We start from the raw sequence: 25,931 nt of genomic DNA on the forward strand, positions 1-25,931 counted from the left end.
GTGGGTGTGTGTAGGTGTGTGTGTGGATGTGTGTGTGGATGGGTGAGTGGGTGGGTGAGTGGGTGAGTGAGTGTGTGGGTGAGTGTGTGGGTGAGTGGGTGAGGAGCTCACCGGTGAGCTCCTCCGGCAGGCAAGGCTGCGTTGGCTGGGCCATGTAGCCCGCATGCCCAGCCACCGCATGCCCAAACAGCTTTTGTTCGGCCGCATCGAGGGGGCTAAACGGGCACGGTACGGGCTAGAGAAGAGATGGAGTGGTTAGGGTTAGGGTTACCCACTCACTCACCCACCCACCCATCCACTCACCGATCCACTCATCCACCCACTCACCCATCCACTCACCCACCCCCCTCTCACCCTCCCCCCTGCCCACCACCCCCAGATACTACTGCCTGGCTTCGCTAGCGTGGCGGTGAGGTGTGGGAAGCTGTAAGCCCCAGGCTACTTTGGGCTCGCCTTCCCATCAACCCGAGGCGAGGAATGGTGGTCGTGGTTACTTATGCCCCCACTGAAGATGAACATCCGTGGAGGGATGCAGGCAAAGCCGATGAGTCAGATGCCTTCTATGACCTCCTGTCACAGGTGCTGGCTAAAGTGGCCCCTCGGGATAGAGTGGCCCCTCGGATAGGTCATGTAACCCGCATGCCCAGCCACCGCATGCCGAAACAGCTTTTGTTCGGCCGGATTGAGGGGGCTAAGCGGGTGCGGCACGGGCTAGAGAAGAGATGGAGTGATGTGGTACAGGAGGACGTGGAGCTGAGTGGACTTGCCGATGACTGGTACCAGCGGTGTCAAGATCGGCCTCTGTGGAGGAGGCTCGTGAAGGACGCTACTGGGCAGTTGGAGGCAGTCGCCCTCCAACAACAATGGAGGGCAGAGGAGCGACGCTCACAACAACGAGCGGAGCGCCGGGTGGCTAAAGCACAGCAGGTTGCCACAGTAGGGGGCACAGGTGGTGCATCAGCCAGTCATCTCAGTCAGTCGACCCGTGGCACCTGGGTCTGCCCCGTGACCTGCCAGCGGGCGTTCGACACTTCACGTGGCCTCAGGGTGCACAAGCGTCGTGGTGATGTCACCGCCACTTAGTGGAGAATGGTGGTTGTTGTTATTTTGTGGTTTGTGTTGGTGTGTGTGTGTGTGTTGGTGTGTGTGTTGGTGTGTGTTGGTGTGTGTGGGGGTGTGTGTGGGTGCAAGTGTGGTAGTGTGTGTGTGTTGGTGTGTGTGCATGTATGTGTGGGTGCGAGTGTGGTATGAGTGTGTGTGGGTGTGTGTTGGTGTGTGTGTGTGTGACCCTCCTCCACCCGTGTGTGTGCGTGTGTGCGTGCGAGCGTGCACCCAGGAGCTCCCACTCGCTATTCGGGGTGCTCAACTACACGAGGACGCGTGGAGGAGCGCGCCGGCTCAGAGCCAACATCCACGAGCCGCTGGTGGACGAAGAGACGCTCAGAGGCCGTCTCGACTGTGTGGATGAGCTGATGCAGGAAGACAACTTCTATAGAGTGCAAGCCGGTGGGTGGGTGGGTTGGTGGGTGGGTGGCTGAGTGGGTGGGTTGGTATGTGGGTGGGTGAGTGGGTGAGTGAGTGGGTGGGTGGGTGAGTGGGTGAGTGAGTGGTTGGGTGGGTGGGTGAGTGGGTATGTGGGTGATGGGGCAGTTGTGGAGAGAGTGGAGAGTTTCCGATACCTGGGCAATGTGCTCATGACCGGCTCCAGTTTAACAGCAGAGGTCTCACTCCGAATCAGTCGAGCGGCATTATCTTTTAATCGGTTGCGTAACGCTGTGTGGAAGTTACCTGGTCTGTCGCTCCGCACGAAGCTTCGGGTCTTCCCTCCCTTCTCTACGCTTGTGAAACGTGTACCCCCCTAATGGAACATCTTCGCCGGTTAGAAATATTTAGGCTGGCCTGCCTACGATCAATCCTGGGTTTAACCAGGCTGGATTGTGTAAGGAGCTCACAAATCCTCGAAAAATTTGGACAAAGTCCCATCGGTGAGCTCCTCCGGCAGGCAAGACTGCGTTGGCTGGGCCATGTAGCCCGCATGCCCAATCACCAAATGCCCAAATAGATTTTGTTCGGCTGGATTGAGGGGGCTAAACGGGCGCGGCACGGGCTAGAGAAGAGATGGAGTGATGTGGTACAGGAGGACGTGGAGCTGAGTGGACTTGCCGATGACTGGTACCAGCGGTGTCAAGATCGGCCTCTGTGGAGGAGGCTCGTGAAGGACGCTACTGGGCAGTTGGAGGCAGTTGCCCTCCAACAACAACGGAGGGCGGAGGAGCGACGCTCACAACGACGAGCGGAGCGCCGGGTGGCTAAAGCACAGCAAGTTGGCACAGTAGGGGGCACAGGCGGTGCATCAGCCAGTCATCTCAGTCATCTTAGTCAGTCGACCCGTGGCACCTGGGTCTGCCCCGTGACCACCTGCCGGTGGGCGTTCGACACTTCATGTGGCCTCAAGGTGCACATGGCCTGGCACAAGCGTCGTGGTGATGTCACCGCCACTTAGTGGAGAATGGCGGTTGTTGTTGTTGTGTATGTCTGTGTGTGTGTGTCTGTGTGTATATGTGTGATGTCTGTGTGTATGTGTGTGCAGCTATCAGTCAGTTTCTGGATGTAGACCACCTGCTCTCAATGCTGATTCAAATCCCTAAGACAGAGACGGTGAGATGATCACTTTAATCAGCATCACCTCGCTCAGCACCACACAGTACCCCTTCATCACGTTAAACAGGGGTGGGGAACGTCCGGTCTCTGGCCCTGCCAAGGCAACCGCAGGCAGGACTCGAAATTCAATAAATCTAGGTAGAGCAAACCTGGAAGAGCAGTTGCGAGTAGCAACAACATCGTCAATACCGGCTAACATCACCAAACGCTTCGCCAAAGAGAAGCAGTTCCATCCCATCGCATTAGGGGCGAGTTAATTAAACGTTTGACCGGATATAACGGGCTAATTTTTAAGTTGATCAATTTTGTATGGCCCGCGAATGATGTTGTAAATATCCAAATGGCCCTTGGTAGAAAAAAGGTTCCCCACCCGTGATGTAGAGAGAGAGGCTATTTAGTGATCTATTTATTTGTCTATATTTATCTCTACATGTATCTATCTATATTCGGTAAAGTCACGTAGAAGGGAAATAATATAAATATAAAACAATACAATTTTCTTGCTGTGGTTTTCACACCTTGATGATGATTACTTGTGTTGCAGTCGAAACTTCTTGATAATTTTATTGTTTTATATTTTTATTATTTTATAGTTTCCCTTCTACGTGGTGACTTTACCGAAAGAACCAAGAATATGAATCCCTGCAGTCACGAAAGCTTTAAATCAAAATGTATCTATCTATGTATCTGTCTATCCATCCACCCTGTTCCCCAGTTGAGAACTGCTGAGTCTAAGATCAACTACGCCATCCACCTCAAGCATGTCCTGGAGTTGGTGTCTCCACTGCAGGTTACATCGCCTGCCCAAGATCACTGTCATCACTAATTATTGTTAATCACTACCATCACTAATTATCATTAATCACTGTCATCACTAATTATTGTTCATCGCTATGATCACTAATTATCATTAATCACTGTCATCACTAATTATTGTTAATCACTACCATTACTAATTATCATTAATCACTATCATCACTAATTATTGTTAATCACTATCATCACTAATTATTATTGATCACTGTCATCACTAATTATTGTTAATCACTATCATCACTAATTATTGTTAATCACTATCATCACTAATTATTGTTAATCACTGTCATCACTAATTATTATTGATCACTGTCATCACTAATTATTGTTAATCACTGTCATCACTAATTATTATTGATCACTATCATCACTAATTATTGTTAATCACTGTCATCACTAATTATTATTGATCACTATCATCACTAATTATTGTTAATCACCATCATCACTAATTATTGTTAATCACTGTCATCACTAATTATTGTTAATCACTATCATCACTAATTATTGTTAATCACTATCATCACTAATTATCGTTAATCACTGTCATCACTAATTATTGTTAATCACTAGCATCACTAATTATTGTTAATCACTATCATCACTAATTATTATTAATCACTGTCATCACTAATTATCGTTAATCACTATCATCACTAATTATTATTAATCACTATCATCACTAATTATTGTTAATCACTATCATCACTAATTATTGTTAATCACTGTCATCACTAATTATTATTGATCACTATCACCACTAATTATTGTTAATCACCATCATCACTAATCATCGTTAATCACTATCATCACTAATTATTAATCACTATCATCACTAATTATTGTTAATCACTATCATCACTAATTATTGTTAATCACTGTCATCACTAATTATTATTGATCACTATCACCACTAATTATTGTTAATCACTGTCATCACTAATTATTATTGATCACTATCATCACTAATTATTATTGATCACTATCATTATCATTAGGCTGCCACTGGGGGTGCCCCTAGGCCACAGCAGACTCACACACAGAGACAGCTGCCACTGGGGGTACCCCTAGGCTACAGCAGACTCACACACAGAGACAGCTGCCACTGGGGGTGCCCCTAGGCTACAGCAGACTCACACACAGAGACAGCTGCCATTGGGGGTGCCCCTAGGCAACAGCAGACTCACACACAGACAGCTGCCACTGGGGGTGCCCCTAGGCAACAGCAGACTCACACACAGAGACAGCTGCCCCTGGGGGTGCCCCTAGACCACAGCAGACTCACACACAGAGACAGCTGCCACTGGGGGTGCCCCTAGGCAACAGCAGACTCACACACAGAGACAGCTGCCACTGGGGGTGCCCCTAGACCACAGCAGACTCACACACAGAGACAGCTGCCAGTGGGGGTGCCCCTAGTCAACAGCAGACTCACACACAGAGACTGCTGCCACTGGGGGTGCCTCCACAACACCCACAGGTAGGGTGAGTGGCAGGTGAGTGGTGAGGTGAGGGGTGGGTGAGTGTTGAGTGAAGGGTGAGGTGAGTTGAGTGGTGAGGTGGTGAGTGGTGAGTGACAGGTGCAGGTGTCACCCTCACCTATCTCTCCCCTGCTGTGTTCCCAGCGAGCGCTCAGCCCCTGCAAGACTCCACTGCTGACAGCCTACCAGAGCTCCCTGTTGGACTGCAGGTGACGAAGAGACCAGGCTGGTGGTGGTGGTGGAGGTGGTGACTGTGGTGACGGTGGTGGGGGTGATGGTGGTGGAGGAGGTGGTGGTGGTGGGGGTGTGGGTGATGGTGGGGGTGGTGGTGGTGGGGGTGATGGTGGTGGAGGAGGTGGTGGTGGTGGTGGTGGTGACGGTGGTGGTGGTGGTGGAGGTGTGGGTGGTGGTGGGGGTGATGGTGGTGACGGTGGTAGTGGTGGTGGTGGTGGTGGTAGTGGGGGTGGTGGTGTGGGTGGTGGTGGTGATGGTGGTGATGGTGGTGACGGTGGTGAGGGTGATGGTGGTGATGGTGAGGGTTGTGACGGTGGCAAAAACAACCCCCTACCTCCTCGTTGGTGCCGGATGGCAACGCTGTGGTGGGCAGTGCCATGGGGGGAGGGCCTATTTAGATTTTTGGCTTTTCACTTCATGACGTTTGTAGCCACCACAGCAGCCAATTGGGGGCTCTGGATGGGTGCGAGGGGCTGGTAACCCATCTACGTTCAATTAATTATCACCAAACCATGAATGAAAAATGTAATTAATAAGCTTGTGCCGGAGGCCCCGGGGGGATAGGCATTCATGACGTCTCCTGGCCAAACCCCATTTGGCGGAGCCAGGAGACTGAATCCTTCCCCTCGGGGCTCCTCCTTTAACAACGAAAAGCCACTACGGATGGCCTCGTAGAATGTTCGAATGCTCACTGCGGAGGAGAGGTTGCCACTTCTCTGTCGGGAGCTGGACCGGTACCGCCTGGATCTCTGTGGTAATCAGGAGGTCCGGTGGACCGGCTCTGGCTCCTGCCACCGTGAGGGGTGGACAGTCTTCTACTCAGGGGAGGAGACTACCAAACAACAGGGAGTGGCTCTTCTTCTAAACAAAAGAATGAAGGGGGCGTGGGAGCGTGGTGGTGAGGTGTGGGAAGCTGTAAGCCCCAGGCTACTTTTTGGGCTAGCCTTCCCATCAACCGGAGGTGAGGAGTGGTGGTCATGGTTAGTTATGCCCCCACCGAAGATGAACATCCGTGGAAGGATGCAGGCAAGGCTGATAAGTCAGATGCCTCCTATAACCTCCTGTCACAGGTGCTAGCTAAAGTGGACCCTCGGGATAGAGTCATCTTGTTGGGTGACTTCAATGCCCGAGTTGGTCATGATGCTGACACCTGGTCTGGAGTGATTGGAAGGCATGAGCCAGATCAGCTCAATAACAACGGCAGGAGGTTGCTAGATTTTTGTGCAGCCCATGGGCTTATAATTACCAACACGCTGTTCCGGCATCGGCGCATCCACACAACATCATGGATGCATGCCGGGTCTAAGCAAGGCCATCTACTGGATGTCATAGTGACGGAACAGCGAATGCGGGCCCATGTCCTTGACACCAGGACCTACCGTGGTACTGATCTGCCCACTGACCATCGACTAGTCATCTGTAAGATGCGCCTGCCATTCTTCCACTCCGGTGGTGGGTGTACACCCAGGACCCCATTTAAACCCATAGTGGCCTGGTCTCAGTGTGGCTGGGGTTGGCATCGTCCCACACTCCTCCTGATGTCGAGGGACAATGGGAGAGATTTAGGACTGTGGCTCATGCAGCTGCAATGGCTGCTTTGGGTACACGGTCCAGACCTCCCCAGAGACCTTGGCTGACAGTGGAGGTGCTCAGGCTGGCTGAGAAAAAGCGACAGGCCCACTCTCATAGCCTACAGCATCCCGCGTCGGAGAATGAGGAGGCTTACCGTAACCTTTGCTCGGAGGTATGGAGAGCCGTGAGGTGCTGCAAGGATGGGTGGTGGTCGCGGGTTGCTGAGGAGATGGAGTCTGCCTCAATGGCCCGCGATCACTATTCGCTCTTTAACGCCATAAAAAAATATAACCTGCAGCACCACACCTATTACCATCATTAGGGGAAAGAACAGTGACCAAATCTCCGACCCCGAGGAACAGGTTTGCATATTTGCTGAGCATTTCTGTGCGGTCCTGGGGGAGGAAAAATCCCTCAACCTGGAAAACATCGTGGGCCAAAGTGGGGATGACACTACTGAGGCTGCGGTGCCTCAAATATTGGAAGAAGTCACCCCCTGTGAGTGGCTGGCTGAGGTGCCATCTGTTGAGGAAGTACTGAAGGCAATTCAGAGTCTGAGACCAGGAAAGGCACCGGGTAGAGACGATCTCCCAAGCAAAATGCTGAGGAAGGGTGGCGTTTGTGCACAAACTGCCCTACATGACATCATAACAACAGTCTGGACCACTGGATGGGTTCCGCAGGATTGGAAGAATGCCCTGGTGGTCCCCCTCTTTAAGAAGGGGGACCGCACAGACTGTAACAACTACAGGGGTATCTCACTCCTCAGTGTGCCGGGAAAGGTCCTGGCAAGGATTATTCAACATCACCGTGCAAGGCACGCTTAGGAGAGGCATGCGGAACCCCAATGCGGTTTCAGGAAAAGGCGTTCCTGCACATGTCATATTTTCTGTCTGTCTGCTACAGTATAGGTATAGGGAATTCCAACAAGACCTACATCTCTGCTTTATTGACCTGGTCAAGGCCTATGACACCATCAGTAGGCCTGGGCTCTGGGTTGTTCTTCGTGCTTTCGAAGTCCCTGACCCTCTGCTCATGATCATTAAGGACCTTCATGATAGTGAGCGGGCCCAGGCAAATCTACGTGGCCGGGAGTCGGAGCCATTCCCTGTACACCTTGGGGTGCGGCAGGGATGTCCTCTGGCTCCCACATTATTAAACATCTATTTTGACCACGTAGTTCGTGAAGTCTTCAGTAGCTGTACCGGAGGAATTCCCATCTGGTACAGATAGAATGGGAGGCTGATCGATGCCCGGGTGCGGTCAAGGGATGGCTCCCGATTGTTCAACCATGTAATGTATGCCGATGATCTGGGAATTGCTGCTCACTCAGAGGAGGAGTTGGAGGCACTGCTGCTGAACCTGGAGCTTGCCACTAAGAGGTGGAGCCTTACCCACTGAAACTAAGCACTTGCCTGGGTATTTTGTGCCATCGGACACTCCACCCCCACAACTTCCAATTGGTGATGGGATAGTTGTGGGGAGAGTGGAGAGTTTCCCATACCTGGGCAGTGTGCTCATGACCGGCTCCGGTTTAACAGCACTCGGAATCGGTCAAGCGGCATTATCTTTTCATCGGTTGCGTAATGCTGTGTGGAAGCTACCTGGTCTGTCGCTCCGCACTAAGCTTCAGGTCTTCTCGGCCACAGTCATTCCCTCCCTTCTCTATGCCTGTGAAACGTGGACCCCCCTAAGGGAACATCTTTGCTGGTTAGAAACATTTAGGCTGGCCTGTCTACGATCCATCCTGGGTTTAACCTGGCTGGATTGTGTGAGGAGCTCACAAATCCTTGAAAGATCTGGGCAAGGTCCCATCAGTGAGCTCCTCCGGCAGGCAACACTGTGTTGGCTGGGCCATGTAGCCCGCATGCCCAGCCATCACATGCCGAAACAGCTTTTGTTCAGCCGGATCGAGGGGGCTAGAGAAGATGGAGTGACGTGGTACAGGAGGACGTGGAGCTGAGTGGACTTGCCGATGACTGGTACCAGCGGTGTCGAGATCGGCCTCAGTGGAGGAGGCTCGTGAAGGATGCTACTGGGCAGTTGGAGGTAGTCGCCCTCCAACAACAACGGAGGGCGGAGGAGCGACGCTCACAACAACGAGCGGAGCGCCGGGTGGCTAAAGCACAGCGGGTTGGCACAGTAGGGGGCACAGGTGGTGCATCAGCCACTCATCTCAGTCAGTCCCCCCCTGGCACCTGGGTCTGCCCCGTGACCTTCGTGCCAGCGTGCGTTCAACACTTCACGTCGCGTTGAAGTGCACATGGCCTGGCACAAGCGTCGTGGTGACGTCATCGCCACTTAGTGGCGAACGGCGGTTGTCGTCGTCGTTGTTGTTGTCGGCGACCGTGGCGGCGTCAATGGCGGCGGCGACACCACAACCCCCACCGCGTCTCCTCCCCCGCTGTCCCCGTGCCAGGTTCCCTGCGATCCTGGGCAAGCTGCGCACGGTGCTGACTGACGATTTGCCCTTCCGCAAGGGCAACCTCCTCTCGGCCAGGACACGGCGCTGCCACGTCGTGCGCCCCGGCCTCAACGGCTTCCTGGACCTCGCTCGGCGCATCCTCTCCGAGGCTGTCGGAGACATCGAAGGCACGGCACGGCTCACCCACCCGTAGCCCTCCCTGGCCGTCTTTGTATCTCTCTCTTCCTCTCTCTCTCTACCGCCTGCTGCTGTACGTTTGGAGTTTGCGTGTCTCTCTCATCATCGTCATCATCACGGTGGCTGCGAGATGTCAAGTACCTCGCCTGGTACGCAGGAGGTCGTGGGTTCCACCATCATCTCCCCCCCCCTCTCCTCCTTTCTCCCCCACTCTTCCCCCTCTCTCCCCTGCCCATTCTCTCTCTCAGAGATCATCAAACAGCTCTCCGTGATTCACAACCTGCCCATTCTCTCTCCCAGAGACCATCACACAGCTCTCCGAGATTCAGAACCTGCCCATTCTCTCTCTCCCAGAGATCATCAAACAGCTCTCCGTGATTCACAACCTGCCCATTCTCTCTCTCCCAGAGATCATCAAACAGCTCTCCGAGATTCACAACCTGCCCATCTCTCTCTCCCAGAGATCATCAAACAGCTCTCCGTGATTCACAACCTGCCCATTCTCTCTCTCCCAGAGATCATCAAACAGCTCTCCGAGATTCACAACCTGCCAATTCTCTCTCTCTCTCAGAGATCATCAAACAGCTCTCCGTGATTCACAACCTGCCCATTCTCTCTCTCCCAGAGACCATTATACAGCTCTCCGAGATTCAGAACCTGCCCATTCTCTCTCTCCCAGAGATCATCAAACAGCTCTCCGTGATTCACAACCTGCCCATTTTCTCTCTCTCCCAGAGATCATCAAACAGCTCTCCGAGATTCACAACCTGCCCATTCTCTCTCTCCCAGAGATCATCAAACAGCTCTCCGTGATTCACAACCTGCCCATTTTCTCTCTCTCCCAGAGATCATCAAACAGCTCTCCGAGATTCACAACCTGCCCATGTCCATGAGCTACAGCGCCCTGCGTGGCTTTTACATCCAGACGTCCGCTCACTCCCTGCAGCCCGAACAGCGTCTGCCAGAGGTCTTCATCAAGGTCAACGCACAGAGACTCACAGACTCTTCACACAGAGACTCACAGACTCACCACACAGACTCATAGACTCATCGCACAGAGACCCATAGACTCATCGCACAGAGACCCACAGACTCACCACACAGAGACTCATAGACTCATCACATAGAGACTCATAGACTCATCGCACAGAGACCCATAGACTCATCGCACAGAGACCCACAGACTCACCACACAGAGACCCATAGACTCACCACACAGACTCATAGACTCATCGCACAGAGACTCACAGACTCATCACACAGAGACTCACAGACTCACCACACAGACTCATAGACTCATCGCACAGAGACCCATAGACTCATCGCACAGAGACCCACAGACTCACCACACAGAGACCCACAGACTCACCACACAGAGACTCATAGACTCACACAGAGACCCATAGACTCATCACATAGAGACCCATAGACTCATCACACAGAGACCCATAGACTCATCACACAGAGACCCATAGACTCACCACACAGAGACCCATAGACTCATCACATAGAGACCCACAGACTCACCACACAGAGACCCATAGACTCACCACACAGAGACCCATAGACTCACCACGCAGAGACGCATAGACTCATCACACAGAGACTCAGACTCACCACTCACAGACTCACCACTCATAGACTCACCACTCACAGACTCACCACTCATAGACCCAGAGTCTATGTGTGAGTTTATGTGTCTAGGTGTGAGACTATGTGTGAGTCTGTGTCTATCTGTGAGTCTATGTGTCTTTGTGTGAGTCTATGTGTCTATGTGTGAACTATGTGTGAGTCTATGTGTCTACGTGTGAGTCTGTGTCTATGTGTGATTCTATGTGTCTATGTGTGAGTCTATGTGTCTATGTGTGTGTCTACGTGTGAGTATATGAGTCTATGTGTGAGTCTATGTGTCTGTGTGTGAGTCTATGTGTGAGTCTATGTGTCTATGTGTGAGTCTATGTGTCTATGTGTGAGTCTCACCCCTCACCCCACCACTCACCACACCCCTCACTCACCACCCCTCACTCACCCCTCACCACCCCTCACTCACCACTCACCACCCTCACTCACCACTCACCACCCCTCACTCACCACTCACCACCCCTCACTCACCACCACTCACTCACCACTCACCACCCCTCACTCACCACTCACCACCACTCACTCACCACCACTCACTCACCACTCACCACCCCTCACTCACCCCTCACTCACCACTCACCACCCCTCACTCACCACTCACCACCACTCACCCCATCACTCACCACTCTCACTCACCACTCACCACCCTCACTCACCACTCACCACCCTCACTCACCACTCCCCACCACTCACTCACCACTCACCATCCTCACTCACCACTCACCACCACTCACTCACCACTCACCACTCTCACTCACCACTCACCACCCTCACTCACCACTCACTCACCCCTCACTCACCCCTCACTCACCACTCACCACCCCTCACTCACCACTCACCACACCCCTCACTCACCACTGACCACCCTCACTCACCACTCACCACCCCTCACTCACCACTCACCACCACTCACTCACCACTCACCACCCCTCACTCACCACTCACTCACCACCCCTCACTCACCACTCACCACACCTCACTCACCACTCACCACCCTCACTCACCCCTCACTCACCACTCACTCACCACCCCTCACTCACCACTCACCACCCTCACTCACCACTCACCACCCTCACTCACCACTCACCACCCCTCACTCACCACTCACCACCCCTCACTCACCACCACTCACCCCACCACTCACCACCCTTCACTCACCACCCCTCACTCACCACCCCTCACTCACCACTCACCACCCCTCACTCACCACTCACTCACCACTGACTCACCACTCACCACTCACCACCACTCACCCCACCACTCACCACCCCTCACTCACCACCCCTCACTCACCACCCCTCACTCACCACTCACCACCCTCACTCACCACACACCACACCCCTCACTCACCACTCACCACCCCTCACTCGGCCACTCACCACCCCTCACTCACCACCCCTCACTCACCACTCACCACCCCTCACTCACCACTCACCACCCCTCACTCACCCCTCACTCACCACCCCTCACTCACCACTCACCACCCCTCACTCACCACCCTCACTCACCACTCACCACCACTCACTCACCACTCACCACCCCTCACTCACCACTCACCACCACTCACTCACCACCACTCACCACTCACTCACCACTCACCACCACTCACTCACCACTCACCACCCCTCACTCACCACCCTCACTCACCACTCACCACCACTCACTCACCACTCACCACCCCTCACTCACCACTCACCACCACTCACTCACCACCACTCACCACTCACTCACCACTCACCACCACTCACTCACCACTCACCACCCCTCACTCACCACTCACCACACCTCACTCACCACCCCTCACTCACCACCACTCACCACTCACTCACCACTCACCACCACTCACTCACCACTCACCACCACTCACTCACCACCACTCACCACTCACTCACCACCCCTCACTCACCACTCACCACCCCTCACTCACCACTCACCACCACTCACTCACCACCACTCACTCACCACTCACCACCCCTCACTCACCCCTCACTCACCACTTACCACCCCTCACTCACCACTCACCACCACTCACCCCATCACTCACCACTCTCACTCACCACTCACCACCCTCACTCACCACTCACCACCCTCACTCACCACTCCCCACCACTCACTCACCACTCACCATCCTCACTCACCACTCACCACCACTCACTCACCACTCACCACTCTCACTCACCACTCACCACCCTCACTCACCACTCACTCACCACTCACCACTCTCACTCACCACTCACCACCCTCACTCACCACTCACTCACCCCTCACTCACCCCTCACTCACCACTCACCACCCCTCACTCACCACTCACCACCCCTCACTCACCACTCACTCACCCCTCACTCACCCCTCACTCACCACTCACTCACCACCCCTCACTCACCACTCACCACACCCCTCACTCACCACTCACCACCCCTCACTCACCCCTCACCACACCTCACTCACCACTCACCACCCTCACTCACCCCTCACTCACCACTCACCACCCCTCACTCACCTCTCACCACACCTCACTCACCACTCACCACCCTCACTCACCCCTCACTCACCACTCACTCACCACCCCTCACTCACCACTCACCACCCTCACTCACCACTCACAACCCTCACTCACCACTCACCACCCCTCACTCACCACTCACCACCACTCACCCCACCACTCACCACCCTTCACTCACCACCCCTCACTCACCACCCCTCACTCACCACTCACCACCCCTCACTCACCACTCACTCACCACTGACTCACCACTCACCACCCCTCACTCACCACTCACCACCACTCACCCCACCACTCACCACCCCTCACTCACCACCCCTCACTCACCACCCCTCACTCACCACTCACCACCCTCACTCACCACACACCACACCCCTCACTCACCACTCACCACTCACCACCCCTCACTCACCACTCACCACCCTCACTCACCACTCACCACCCTCACTCACCACTCACCACACCTCACTCACCACTCACTCACCACCCCTCACTCACCACTCACCACCCTCACTCACCACTCACTCACCACCCCTCACTCACCACTCACCACACCCCTCACTCACCACTCACCACCCCTCACTCATCACTCACCACCCCTCACTCACCAGGTGAGCAAACGTGGGAACCTTCTCAGCTACACCACCATGGACCTCATGAGGCTGAACTGCCGCAGCCAGGAAGCCGTGGAGGAGATCTACCTCATGTCCAACGTGTGAGGGAACACCCCTACCCCAGGCAGAGTGTGGTGGACTAATCTCCATCTGTTCCTTGACTCACTGCCGCTTCTACCTGTGGGGGTTGCAGAGGAACCCCCTGGCTATGCCCTGCACTACTATACACTACACTATACACTACACTATACACTACACTACACACTACATTATACGCTACACTATACACTACACTATACACTACACTACTATACACTACACTATACACTACACTATACACTACACTACTATACACTACAATATACACTACACTACTATACACTACACTATACACTACACTACTATACACTATACTATACACTACACTATACACTACACTATACACTACACTATACACTACACTATACACTACACTACTATACACTACACTATACACTACACTATACACTACACTACTATACACTACAATATACACTACACTACTATACACTACACTATACACTACACTACTATACACTATACTATACACTACACTATACACTACACTATACACTACACTATACACTACACTACTATACACTACACTATACACTACACTATACACTACAATATACACTACACTATACACTACACTATACATTACTATGCACTACACTATGCACTACACTATACACTACACTATACACTACACTATACACTATACTATACTATACACTATACACTACACTATACACTACACTATACACTACTGTACACTACTACACTACACTATACACTACACTATACATTACACTATGCACTACGCTATACTACTATACACTACACTATACACTACACTATACACTACTATACACTACTATACACTACTACACTACACTATGCACTACACTATACACTACACTATACACTACACTATACACTACACTATACACTACACTACTATACACTACACTATACACTACACTATACACTACAATATACACTACACTATACACTACACTATACATTACTATGCACTACACTATGCACTACACTATACACTACACTATACACTACACTATACACTATACTATACTATACACTATACACTACACTATACACTACACTATACACTACTGTACACTACTACACTACACTATACACTACACTATACATTACACTATGCACTACGCTATACTACTATACACTACACTATGCACTACACTATACACTACTGTACACTACACTATACACTACTATACACTACTGTACACTACACAATGCACTACACTATACACTACACTATACACTACTGTACACTACACTATACACTACTATACACTACTACACTACACTATGCACTACACTATACACTACACTATACACTACTGTACACTACTCTTTACACAACACCCTTTGGGGGGGGAGGGTGACCCCCGCTCTGTCTCCGTGCCCAGGGTGTTGTCCAAGCTGTTTGCGGAGATCCGGGAGGACATAGTGTGTCTCTACAAGCTTGCTGACGCAGTGTCCATGGTGGACATGCTGCTGGCATTCGCTCACCGCACCACGCTCACCAAGTCCGGTACGCGGTGGGTGGGTGGGTGAGTGAGTGGGTGAGTGAGTGGGTGAGTGGATGGGTGGGTGAGTGGGTAAGTGGGTGAGTGAGGGAGTGAGTGAGTGAGTAGGTGGGTGGGTGAGTGAGTGAGTGGGTGGGTGGGTGGGTGAGTGAGTGGGTGGGTGGGTGGGTGAGTGAGTGAGTGAGTGGGTGGGTGGGTGGGTGGGTGAGTGAGTGAGTGGGTGGGTGGGTGGGTGAGTGAGTGGGTAAGTGGGTGAGTGAGGGAGTGAGTGAGTGAGTGGGTGAGTGAGTGAGGGAGAGTGAGTGAGTGGGTGGGTGAGTGGATGAGTGAGTGAGTGGGTGAGTGGGTGAGTGAGGGATTGAGTGAGTGAGTGGGTGAGTGGGTAGGTGAGTGAGTGGGTGAGTGGGTGGATGGGTGGGTGAGTGAGTGAGTGGGTGAGTGGATGAGTGAGGGAGTGAGTGAGTGAGTGAGTGGGTGAGTGGGTGGGTGAGTGAGTGAGTGGGTGGGTGAGTGAGTGAGGGAGTGAGTGAGTGAGTGGGTGGGTGAGTGGATGAGTGAGTGGCCTTCACCCCCCGTGACCTCCCCCCGTGACCTCCGCCCCCGTGACCTCCGCCCCGTGACCTTCACCCCCGTGACCTCCCCCCGTGACCTCCGCCCCCATGACCTCCGCCCCGTGACCTCTACCCCGCGACCTCCCCCCCTTGACTCCTCCCCCCCGTGACCTCCCCCCCGTGAATCCTCCCCCCTGTGACCTCCCTCCCATGACCTCCCCCCCTTGACCTCCACCCCCATGACCTTCACCCCCGTGACCTCCCGTGACCTCCCCCCCGCTGTCTGTGGTGAGCTGCAGTCCGTCCGGAATTCTCTGACACACTGGCCCTCAAGGGGGCTCGCCACCCCATCCTGGAGCGGGTGCTGGGCTGGCCGCTGGTGCCTAACGACGTCTTCCTGTCGGACGCCTCCAACTTCCTCGTTGTCACGGGGCCCAACAACAGCGGCAAGTCCACGCTGCTGAGACAGGTGGCACTCTGCCAGGTGATGGCACAGATCGGTGAGTGGGTGGGGGGGTGAGTTGGTGAGTGAGTGAGTGGGTGAGTGAGTGGGTGAGTGGGTGGGTGAGTTGGTGAGTGGGTGAGTGAGTGATTGAGTGGGTGAGTCAGTGAGTGAGTGAGTGGGTGGGTGGGTGAGTGACTGTTTGAGTGAGTGAGTGGGTGAGTGATTGAGTGGGTGGGTGGGTGAGTGAGTGGGTGAGTGATTGAGTGGGTGGGTGAGTGAGTGAGTGAGTTGGTGAGTGGGTGGGTGAGTTGGTGAGTGAGTGAGTCGGTGGGTGAGTAAGTTGGTGAATGGGTGGGTGAGTTGGTGAGTGAGATGGTTGGTGAGTGGGTGGGTGAGTTGGTGAATGAGTGAGTTGGTGAGTGAGTGAGTGGGTGAGTGGGTGAGTGATTGGGTGGGTGAGTCAGTGAGTTGGTGAGTGAGTGGGTGAGTGATTGAGTGGGTGAGTCAGTGAGTGAGTGAGTGGGTGGGTGGGTGAGTGACTGTTTGAGTGAGTGAGTGAGTGGGTGAGTGATTGAGTGGGTGGGTGGGTGAGTGAGTGGGTGAGTGATTGAGTGGGTGGGTGAGTGAGTGGGTGAGTGATTGAGTGGGTGAGTAAGTGGGTGAGTGATTGAGTGGGTGAGTGAGTGGGTGAGTGAGTGAGTGGGTGATTGAGTGAGTAGGTGAGTGGGTGAGTAAGTGAGTGAGTGGGTGATTGAGTAGGTGAGTAAGTGAGTAGGTGAGTGTTTGAGTGAGTGAGTGAGTAGGTGAGTGAGTGAGTAGGTGAGTGTTTGAGTGAGTGAGTAGGTGAGTGAGTGAGTAGGTGAGTGAGTAGGTGAGTGAGTGAGTGGGTGATTGAGTGAGTAGGTGAGTGAGTGGGTGAGTAAGTGAGTGAGTGGGTGATTGAGTAGGTGAGTAAGTGAGTAGGTGAGTGTTTGAGTGAGTGAGTAGGTGAGTAAGTAAGTGAGTGTTTGAGTGAGTGAGTGAGTAGGTGAGTAAGTAAGTGAGTGAGTGTTTGGGTGAGTGAGTGAGTGAGTAAGTAAGTGAGTGAGTGTTTGGGTGAGTGAGTGAGTAGGTGAGTAAGTAAGTGAGTGAGTGTTTGAGTGAGTAGGTGAGTAAGTAAGTGAGTAAGTGTTTGGGTGCTACCACTGCTTCAGGTTGCTTCGTGCCAGCCGACTTTGCCTGCGTGAGGATCGCTGATCAGATCTTCACTCGCATCGGTGTGGACGACGATATCCAGCCACTCTCCTCCACCTTCACCATCGAGATGAGAGAGGTGGGTGTGGAGTGAGAGGGTGGGTGAGTGGGTGGGTGGGTGAGTGGATTGGTGAGTGGGTTGGTGGGTGAGTGTGTGAGTGGGTGGGTGAGTGTGTGAATGGGTTGGTGAGTGGGTGGGTGAGTGGTTGGTTGGGTGTGTGAGTGGGTGTGTGAGTGGGTGAGTGAGTGGGTGGGTGAGTGGTTGGGTGGGTGAGTGGGTGGGTGAGTGGTTGGGTAGGTGGGTGAGTGGGTTGGTGAGTGGGTGTGTGAGTGGGTGGGTGAGTGGATGTGTGAGTGGGTGGGTGAGTGGGTGGGTGAGTGACTGGGTGGGTGAGTGGGTGGGTGGGTGAGTGGGTGGGTGAGTGGTTGGGTAGGTGGGTGAGTGGTTTGGTGAGTGGGTGGGTGAGTGGGTGGGTGAGTGGGTGGGTGGGTGTGTGAGTGGGTGGATGGGTGTGTGAGTGGGTGGGTGAGTGAGTGGGTGTGTGAGTGAGTTGGTGAGTGAGTGAGTGGGTGGGTGTGTGGGTGGGTGTGTGGGTGGGTGAGTGGTTGGGTGAGTGGGTGGGTGAGTGAGATGGTAAGTGAGTTGGTGAGTGAGTGAGTTGGTGAGTGGGTGGGTGTGTGGGTGGGTGAGTAGGTGGGTGACCCCCGGTGACCCCCATGACCCCAGGTGAACTACATAGTTCGCACAGCCACCGACCGCTCTCTGGTGATCATCGACGAGCTCGGGAGGGGCACCGGGGTCCACGAGGCCCTGGGGATCTGTCACTCGGTCTGTGAGTGTCTCCTGCAGCGCAAGGTGGTGACCACTCACACTCACCACTCACACTCACCACTCACACTCACCACTCACACTCACCACACTCACCACTCACACTCACCACTCACACTCACCACAAACACTCACCACACTCACCACTCACACTCGGTCTGTGAGTGTCTCCTTCAGCGCAAGGTGGTGACCGCTCACACTCACACTCACTACACTCACCACTCACACTCACCACCCTCACCACCCTCACCACCCCCGTGTGTCTCCCCCCCCTCCCCCAGACGTTCACCATCTTCGCCACCCACCACCTGGAGCTGAGTCACCTCTCCACCCTCTACCCCAACGTCTCCAACAGCCACTTCCTGGTGGAGTCGCGCAATCAGCAACAGCAGCTGCAGCAGCATCGTGACGGTAAAGCCGCTGGTGCCGACGACTCGCGGACGGTGCCACGTGTGACGTGCACGTACAAGCTGGTGCAGGGGCACACGCCGGACACGCACTACGGTACTACGCGTGTGTGTGTGTGTGTACGTGTGTGTGTGTACGTGTGTGTACGTGTGTGTATGTGTACGTGTGTGTGTGTACGTGTGTGTGTACGTGTGTGTGTGTGTGTACGTGTGTGTGTACGTGTGTGTGTACGTGTGTGTGTACGTGTGTGTACGTGTGTGTGTACATGTGTGTGTCTGTCCGTCTGCTACAGCAGAGGTGTAGGGAATTCCAACAAGACCTACATCTCTGCTTTATTGACCTGGTCAAGGCCTATGATACCATCAGTAGGCCTGGGCTCTGGGTCGTTCTTCGTGCTTTTGGAGTACCTGACCCTCTGCTCACGATCATTAAGGACCTTCATGATGGTGAGCGGGCCCGGGTAAAACTACGTGGCCGGGAGTCAGAGCCATTCCCTGTACACCTTGGGGTGCGACAGGGATGTCCTCTGGCTCCCACGTTATTTAACATCTATTTTGACCACGTAGTTCGTGAAACCTTCAATAGCTGTACCGGGGGAATCTCCATATGGTACAGATATAATGTGAGGCTAATCGATGCCCGGGTGCGGTCAAGGGATGGCTCCCTATTGCTCAACCACGTTATGTATGCTGATGATTTGGTAATAGCTGCTCAGTCAGAGGAGGAGTTGGAGACGCTGCTGCTGAGACTGGAGCGTGCCACTTAGAGGTGGGGCCTTACCATCAGCCCCACCAAAACTAAGCACCTGCCTGGGTATTTTGTACCATCGGACACTCCACCCCACAACTCCCAATCGGTGATGGGGCAGTTGTGGAGAGAGTGGAGAGTTTCCCATACCTGGGCAGTGTGCTTATGACTGGCTCCAGTTTAACAGCAGAGGTCTCACTCCGAATCAGTCGAGCGGCAATATCTTTTCATCAGTTGCGTAACGCTGTGTGGAAGCTACCTGGTCTGTCGCTCCGCACTAAGCTTCTGGTCTTCTTGGCCACGGTCATTCCCTCCCTTCTCTACGCTTGCGAAACGTGGACCCCCCTAAGGGAACATCTTTGCTGGTTAGAAACATTTAGGCTGGCCTGCCTACGATCCATCCTGGGTTTAACCAGACTGGATTGTGTGAGGAGCTCACAAATCCTTGAAAGATCTGGGCAGGGTCCCATCGGTGAGCTCCTCCGGCAGGCAAGGTTGCGATGGCTGGGTCATGTAGCCCGCATGCCCAGCCACCGCATGCCGAAACAGCTTTTGTTTGGCCGGATTGAGGGGGCTAAGCGGGCGCGGCACGGGCTAGAGAAGAGATGGAGTGATGTGGTACAGGAGGACGTGGAGCTGAGTGGACTTGCCGATGACTGGTACCAGCGGTGTCAAGATCGGCCTCTGTGGAGGAGGCTCGTGAAGGATGCTACTGGGCAGTTGGAGGCAGTCGCCCTCCAACAACAACGGAGGACGGAGGAGCGACGCTCAGAACAACGAGCGGAGCGCCGGGTGGCTAAAGCACAGCAGGTTGGCACAGTAGGGGGCACAGGTGGTGCATCAGCCAGTCATCTCAGTCCTCCTGCCAGCGGGCGTTCGACACTTCACGTGGCCTCAGGATGCACATAGCCTGGCACAAGCGTCGTGGTGACGTCACCGCCATTTAGTGGCGAATGGCGGTTGTTGTTGTGTACGTGTGTGTACGTGTGTGTGTGTACATGTGTGTATGTGTGTGTGTGTACGTGTGTCCGGCAAAAACAACCCCCTACCTCGTTGGTGCCGGACTGCAACGCTGTGGTGAGCGGTGCCGTGGGGGGAGGGTCAATGTAAATTGACCATTCCCCTCGTGGCGTTTGTGACCATCACAGTGGCCAAATGGGGGCTCTGGATGGGTGCAAGGGGCTGGTAACCCCTCCACCTTCAATTAACTACCACCAAACTACGATTATAATTTTTTTTATTAAGCTTGTGCCGGAGGCCCCGGGGGTACAGGCGTCTATGACGTCTCCTGGCCAAACTCCACTTGGCGGAGCCAGGAGATTGAATATCTACCCTCGGGGCTCCTCCAGAAACAACGAAAAGCCACTACGTGTGGCCACATGGAATGTTCGAACGCTCACTGCGGAGGAGAGGCTGCCACTCCTCTGTCGGGAGCTGGACCGGTGCCGCCTCGATCTCTGTGGTATTCAGGAGGTCCGGTGGACCGGCTCTGGCTCCTACCACCATGAGGGATGGACAGTCCTCTTCTCACGGCAGGAGACTGCCAAACAACAGGGAGTGGTTCTTATTCTGAACAAAAGAATGAAGGGGGCGTGGGAGCGTGGCGGTGAGGTGTGGGAAGCTGTAAGCCCCAGGCTACTTTGGGCTCGCCTTCCCATCAACCGGAGGTGAGGAGTGGTGGTCGTGGTTACTTATGCCCCCACCGAAGACGAACATCCGTGGAGGGATCCAGGCAAGGCCGATGAGTCGGATGCCTTCTATGACCTCCTGTCACAGGTGCGAGCTAAAGTAGCCCCTCGGGATAGAGTCATCTTGTTGGGTGAATGCCCGAGTTGGTCATGATGCTGGCACCTGGTCTGGAGTGATTGGAAGGCATGGGCCAGACCAGCTCAATAACAACGGCAGGAGGCTGCTACATTTTTGTGCAGCCCATGGGCTTGTAAATACCAACACGCTGTTCCGGCATCGGCGCATCCACACAACATCATGGATGCATGCCGGGTCCAAGCAAGAACACTGCTGGACTACATAGTGACGGAACAGCGAATGCGAGCCCATGTCCTTGACACCAGGACCTACCGTGGAACTGATCTGCCCACTGACCATCGACTAGTCATCTGTAAGATGCACCTGCCATTCTTCCACTCCGGTGGTGGGTGTACACCCAGGACCCCATTCAAACCCTTAGTGGCATGCTCTGCCGGCTGGGATTGGCATCGTCCCCCACTCCTCCTGATGTCGAGGGACAACGGGCAAGGTTTAGGACCGTGGCTCATATAGCTGCAATGGCTGCTTTGGGTACGTGGTCCAGACCTCCCCAGAGACCCTGGCTGACAGAGGAGATGTTCAGGATGGTTGAGAAAAAGCGACAGGCCCACTGTCATCGGCTACAGAATCCCACGTCGGAGAATGAGGAGGCTTACCGCAGCCCTCGCTCGGAGGTTCGGAGAGCCGCGAGGCGCCGCAATGACGGGTGGCGGTCGCGGGTTGCTGAGGAGATAGAGTCTGCATCAGTGGCCCGCGATCACAAATCGCTTTTTAACTCCCCATCAAGAGAGTAACCTGCGGCGCCACAACCGATTACCATCATTGGGGGAAAGAACGGTGACCCGATCTCCGACCCCCAGGGAACAGGTTTGCAGATCTGCCGAGCATTTCCGCGAGGTCCCGGTAGGGGAAGGGGGAAAACCCCTCGGCCCGGAAAAACACATCACGGCACAGAGCGGGGACGGCCCTGCCGAGGCCGCCGGCGCCTCAAACATCGTAAAGAAGAAGCCGTCGCCTTCCGCGACGCGGTCGGCGTCTCACGGCCACCACCACCCTCCTCCCCCTCCCCCCCCCCTCCCCCTCCGCGTGCCCCGCGTCCAGGTCTGGAGATGGCCACGCTGTCATCGCTGCCGCCCTCCCTGCTGCGCGACGCCACGGGGCTGCTGGCGCGGATTGGCGGCAAGAGCTGGGTAACGACGCTGACCCCCGCCGACACCCCCGCCGCGACCCCCCCGCGACCCGCCCGTGACCCCCCCCCGTGACCCCTCCGCGACCCCCCCCAGATGGAGCGTCAGGCCGACTCCGCGCCCGTGCTGCGCCGAGCGGCCGTCCACCGCCTCGCGACGCGGCTGGGCCAGGCGGCGCGACACTCGCGGCTGGACGGAGCCAGCCTGGCCACGTACCTGGGGTCGCTGAGACAGCGGTACCTCGACGAGCTGGAGCACATCGCTGACGCCACCGTTAACACCCACTGAACAACACCACCACGAACACCACCACCGCTAACACCCACTGAACGACACCACCACCAACACCACCGCTAACACCCACTGAACGACACCACCACCACCGCTAACACTCACTGAACGACACCACCACCACCACTACCACCGCTAACACACACTGAACGACACCACCACCAACACCACCACCGCTAACACCGCTAACACCCACTGAACGACACCACCACCACCACTACCACCGCTAACACACACTGAACGACACCACCACCAACACCACCACCGCTAACACCGCTAACACCCACTGAACGACACCACCACCACCACCGCTAACACCCACTGAACGACACCACCACCAACACCACCACCACCGCTAACACCCACTGAACGACACCACCACCACCACCGCTAACACCCACTGAAGGACACGACCACCAACACCACCACCACCGCTAACACCCACTGAACAACACCACCACCACCGCTAACACCCACTGAACGACACCACCACCAACACCACCACCACCGCTAACACACACTGAACGACACCACCACCAACACCACCACCACCGCTAACCCCCACTGAACGACACCACCACCAACACCACCACCGCTAACACCCACTGAACGACACCACCACCAACACCACCACCAACACCACCACCACCGCTAACACCCACTGAACGACACCACCAACACCACCACCACCGCTAACATCCATTGAACGACACCACCACCAACACCACCACCAACACCACCACCACCGGTAACACCCACTGAACGACACCACCACCACCACCGCTAACACCCACTGAACGACACCACCAACACCACCACCACCGCTAACACCCACTGAACGACACCACCACCAAAACCACCATAAACACCACCACCACCGCTAACACCCACTGAACGACACCACCACCACCACCGCTAACACCCACTGAACGACACCACCAACACCACCACCGCTAACACCCACTGAACGACACCACCACCAACACCACCACCGCTAACACCCACTGAACGACACCACCACCAACACCGCTAACACCCACTGAACGACACCACCACCAACACCACCACCGCTAACACCCACTGAACGACACCACCACCACTACCGCTAACACCCACTGAACGACACCACCACCAACACCACCACCGCTAACACCCACTGAACGACACCACCACCACCACCACCGCTAACACCCACTGAACGACACCACCACCAACACCACCACCGCTAACACCCACTGAACGACACCACCAACACCACCACGATCCAACACCACCAATGCCACCACCACCACCAATTCCAGCACCACCACCACCACCACGGTGGAGGGGTAAGCGTGTGGGTACCATTGTGTGGTGTGGGGTAGGCTGACGGAGGTCCTGATTAGCCAGACGATGATGTTATTTCGTGCTGTGTTGTTGGATATATAAACATAAAGTTTACTGTCAAACTGGCTCAGTGATTGAGTAATTTCGTGAGCAAGCGACTGAGTGAGCAGCTGAGCTCCTGAGTGAATCACTGGCTGAGTGAGTGAGTCACTGGCTGAGTGAGTGACTGGCTGAGCGAGTGACTGGCTGAGTGAGTGAGTGAGTGGTTGAGTGAGTGAGTGATTGGCTGAGTGAGTTAGTGGCTGAGTGAGTGACTGGCAGAGTGACTGGCTGAGTGAGTGAGTGACTGGCTGAGTGAGTGACTGGCTGAGTGAGTCACTGGCTGAGTGAGTGAGTGACTGGCTGAGTGGGTGGCTGGCTGAGTGAGTGAGTCACTGGCTGAGTGACTGGCTGAGTGAGTGAGTGAGTGGCTGAGTGAATGACTGGCTGAGTGAGTCACTGGCTGAGTGGGTGACTGGCTGAGTGAGTGACTGGCTGAGTGAGTGACTGGCTGAGTGAGTGACTGAGTCCGTAATAGAGGTTTTGTTGGTTTAGATGGCGTAAATATATAAATGTTGTGTCGTTAAAATCAGCCAGGCTAGGTGCATGAGGTCACTGAGACAGACCCAGCAGGTGCCGTGGGTTGTACTGCTGTGCCAGGCTAGGTGCATGAGGTCACTGAGACAGACCCAGCAGGTGCCGTGGGTTGTACTGCTGTGCCAGGCTAGGTGCATGAGGTCACAGATACAGACCCAGCAGGTGACGTGGGTTGTACTGCTGTGCCAGGCTAGGTGTATGAGGTCACTGAGACAGACCCAGCAGGTGACGTGGGTTGTAGTGCTGTGCCAGGCTAGGTGCACGAGGTCACAGAGACAGACCCAGCAGGTGATGTGTGTTGACTGCTGTGCCAGGCTAGGTGCATGAGGAGGTCACAGAGACAGACCCAGCAGGTGCCATGGGTTGTACTGCTGTGCCAGGCTAGGTGCATGAGGTCACAGAGACAGACCCAGCAGGTGCCATGTGTTGTACTGCTGTGCCAGGCTAGGTGCATGAGGTCACAGAGACAGACCCAGCAGGTGACGTGGGTTGTACTGCTGTGCCAGGCTAGGTGCACGAGGAAGTCACGTGACAGACCCAGCAGGTGGCGTGTGTTGTACTGCTGTGCCAGGCTAGGTGCACGAGGAAGTCACGTGACAGACCCAGCAGGTGGCGTGTGTGTTGTACTGCTGTGCCAGGCTAGGTGCACCAGGAGGTGACAGAGACAGACCCAACAGGTGCCGTGTGTTGTACTGCTGTGCCAGGCTAGGTGCATGAAGTCACGTGACAGACCCAGCAGGTGACGTGTGTGTGTTGTACTGCTGTGCCAGG

At 54.6% G+C, this 25,931-nt stretch overlaps 1 protein-coding gene across 1 annotated transcript; it reads left to right on the top strand.

Moving 5' to 3' along the window:
* The first annotated feature begins 1,143 nt into the window (after positions 1-1,143).
* Positions 1,144-24,650, top strand: LOC116937400 (mutS protein homolog 4-like). The gene is made up of 13 exons (XM_076062307.1): positions 1,144-1,506; positions 2,591-2,658; positions 3,377-3,451; positions 5,103-5,167; positions 9,184-9,356; positions 10,261-10,345; positions 15,621-15,745; positions 16,591-16,791; positions 17,930-18,048; positions 18,697-18,825; positions 19,080-19,302; positions 22,822-22,910; positions 23,004-24,650. Exons 1-13 carry the CDS (start codon positions 1,227-1,229, stop codon positions 23,193-23,195), a joined length of 1,824 nt encoding a protein of 607 aa, XP_075918422.1. The 5' UTR covers positions 1,144-1,226; the 3' UTR covers positions 23,196-24,650.
* The last annotated feature ends 1,281 nt before the right edge of the window (positions 24,651-25,931 follow it).

Source organism: Petromyzon marinus, unplaced genomic scaffold (genome assembly GCF_048934315.1).
Source record: "Petromyzon marinus isolate PM22_M1 ecotype Great Lakes invasive population unplaced genomic scaffold, UKy_Petmar_22M1.pri1.0 PM_G_Scaffold_56, whole genome shotgun sequence".
Classification (NCBI taxonomy): domain Eukaryota; kingdom Metazoa; phylum Chordata; class Hyperoartia; order Petromyzontiformes; family Petromyzontidae; genus Petromyzon; species Petromyzon marinus.

Coding starts and splice junctions, on each gene's coding strand:
- LOC116937400 (XM_076062307.1), top strand. CDS start 1,227: ATGTGTGGGTGCGAGTGTGGTATGAGTGTGTGTGGGTGTGTGTTGGTG. Junction 3,452..5,102: donor AGTTGGTGTCTCCACTGCAG/GTTACATCGCCT, acceptor CTGTGTTCCCAG/CGAGCGCTCAGCCCCTGCAA. Junction 18,049..18,696: donor TCACCATCGAGATGAGAGAG/GTGGGTGTGGAG, acceptor CCATGACCCCAG/GTGAACTACATAGTTCGCAC.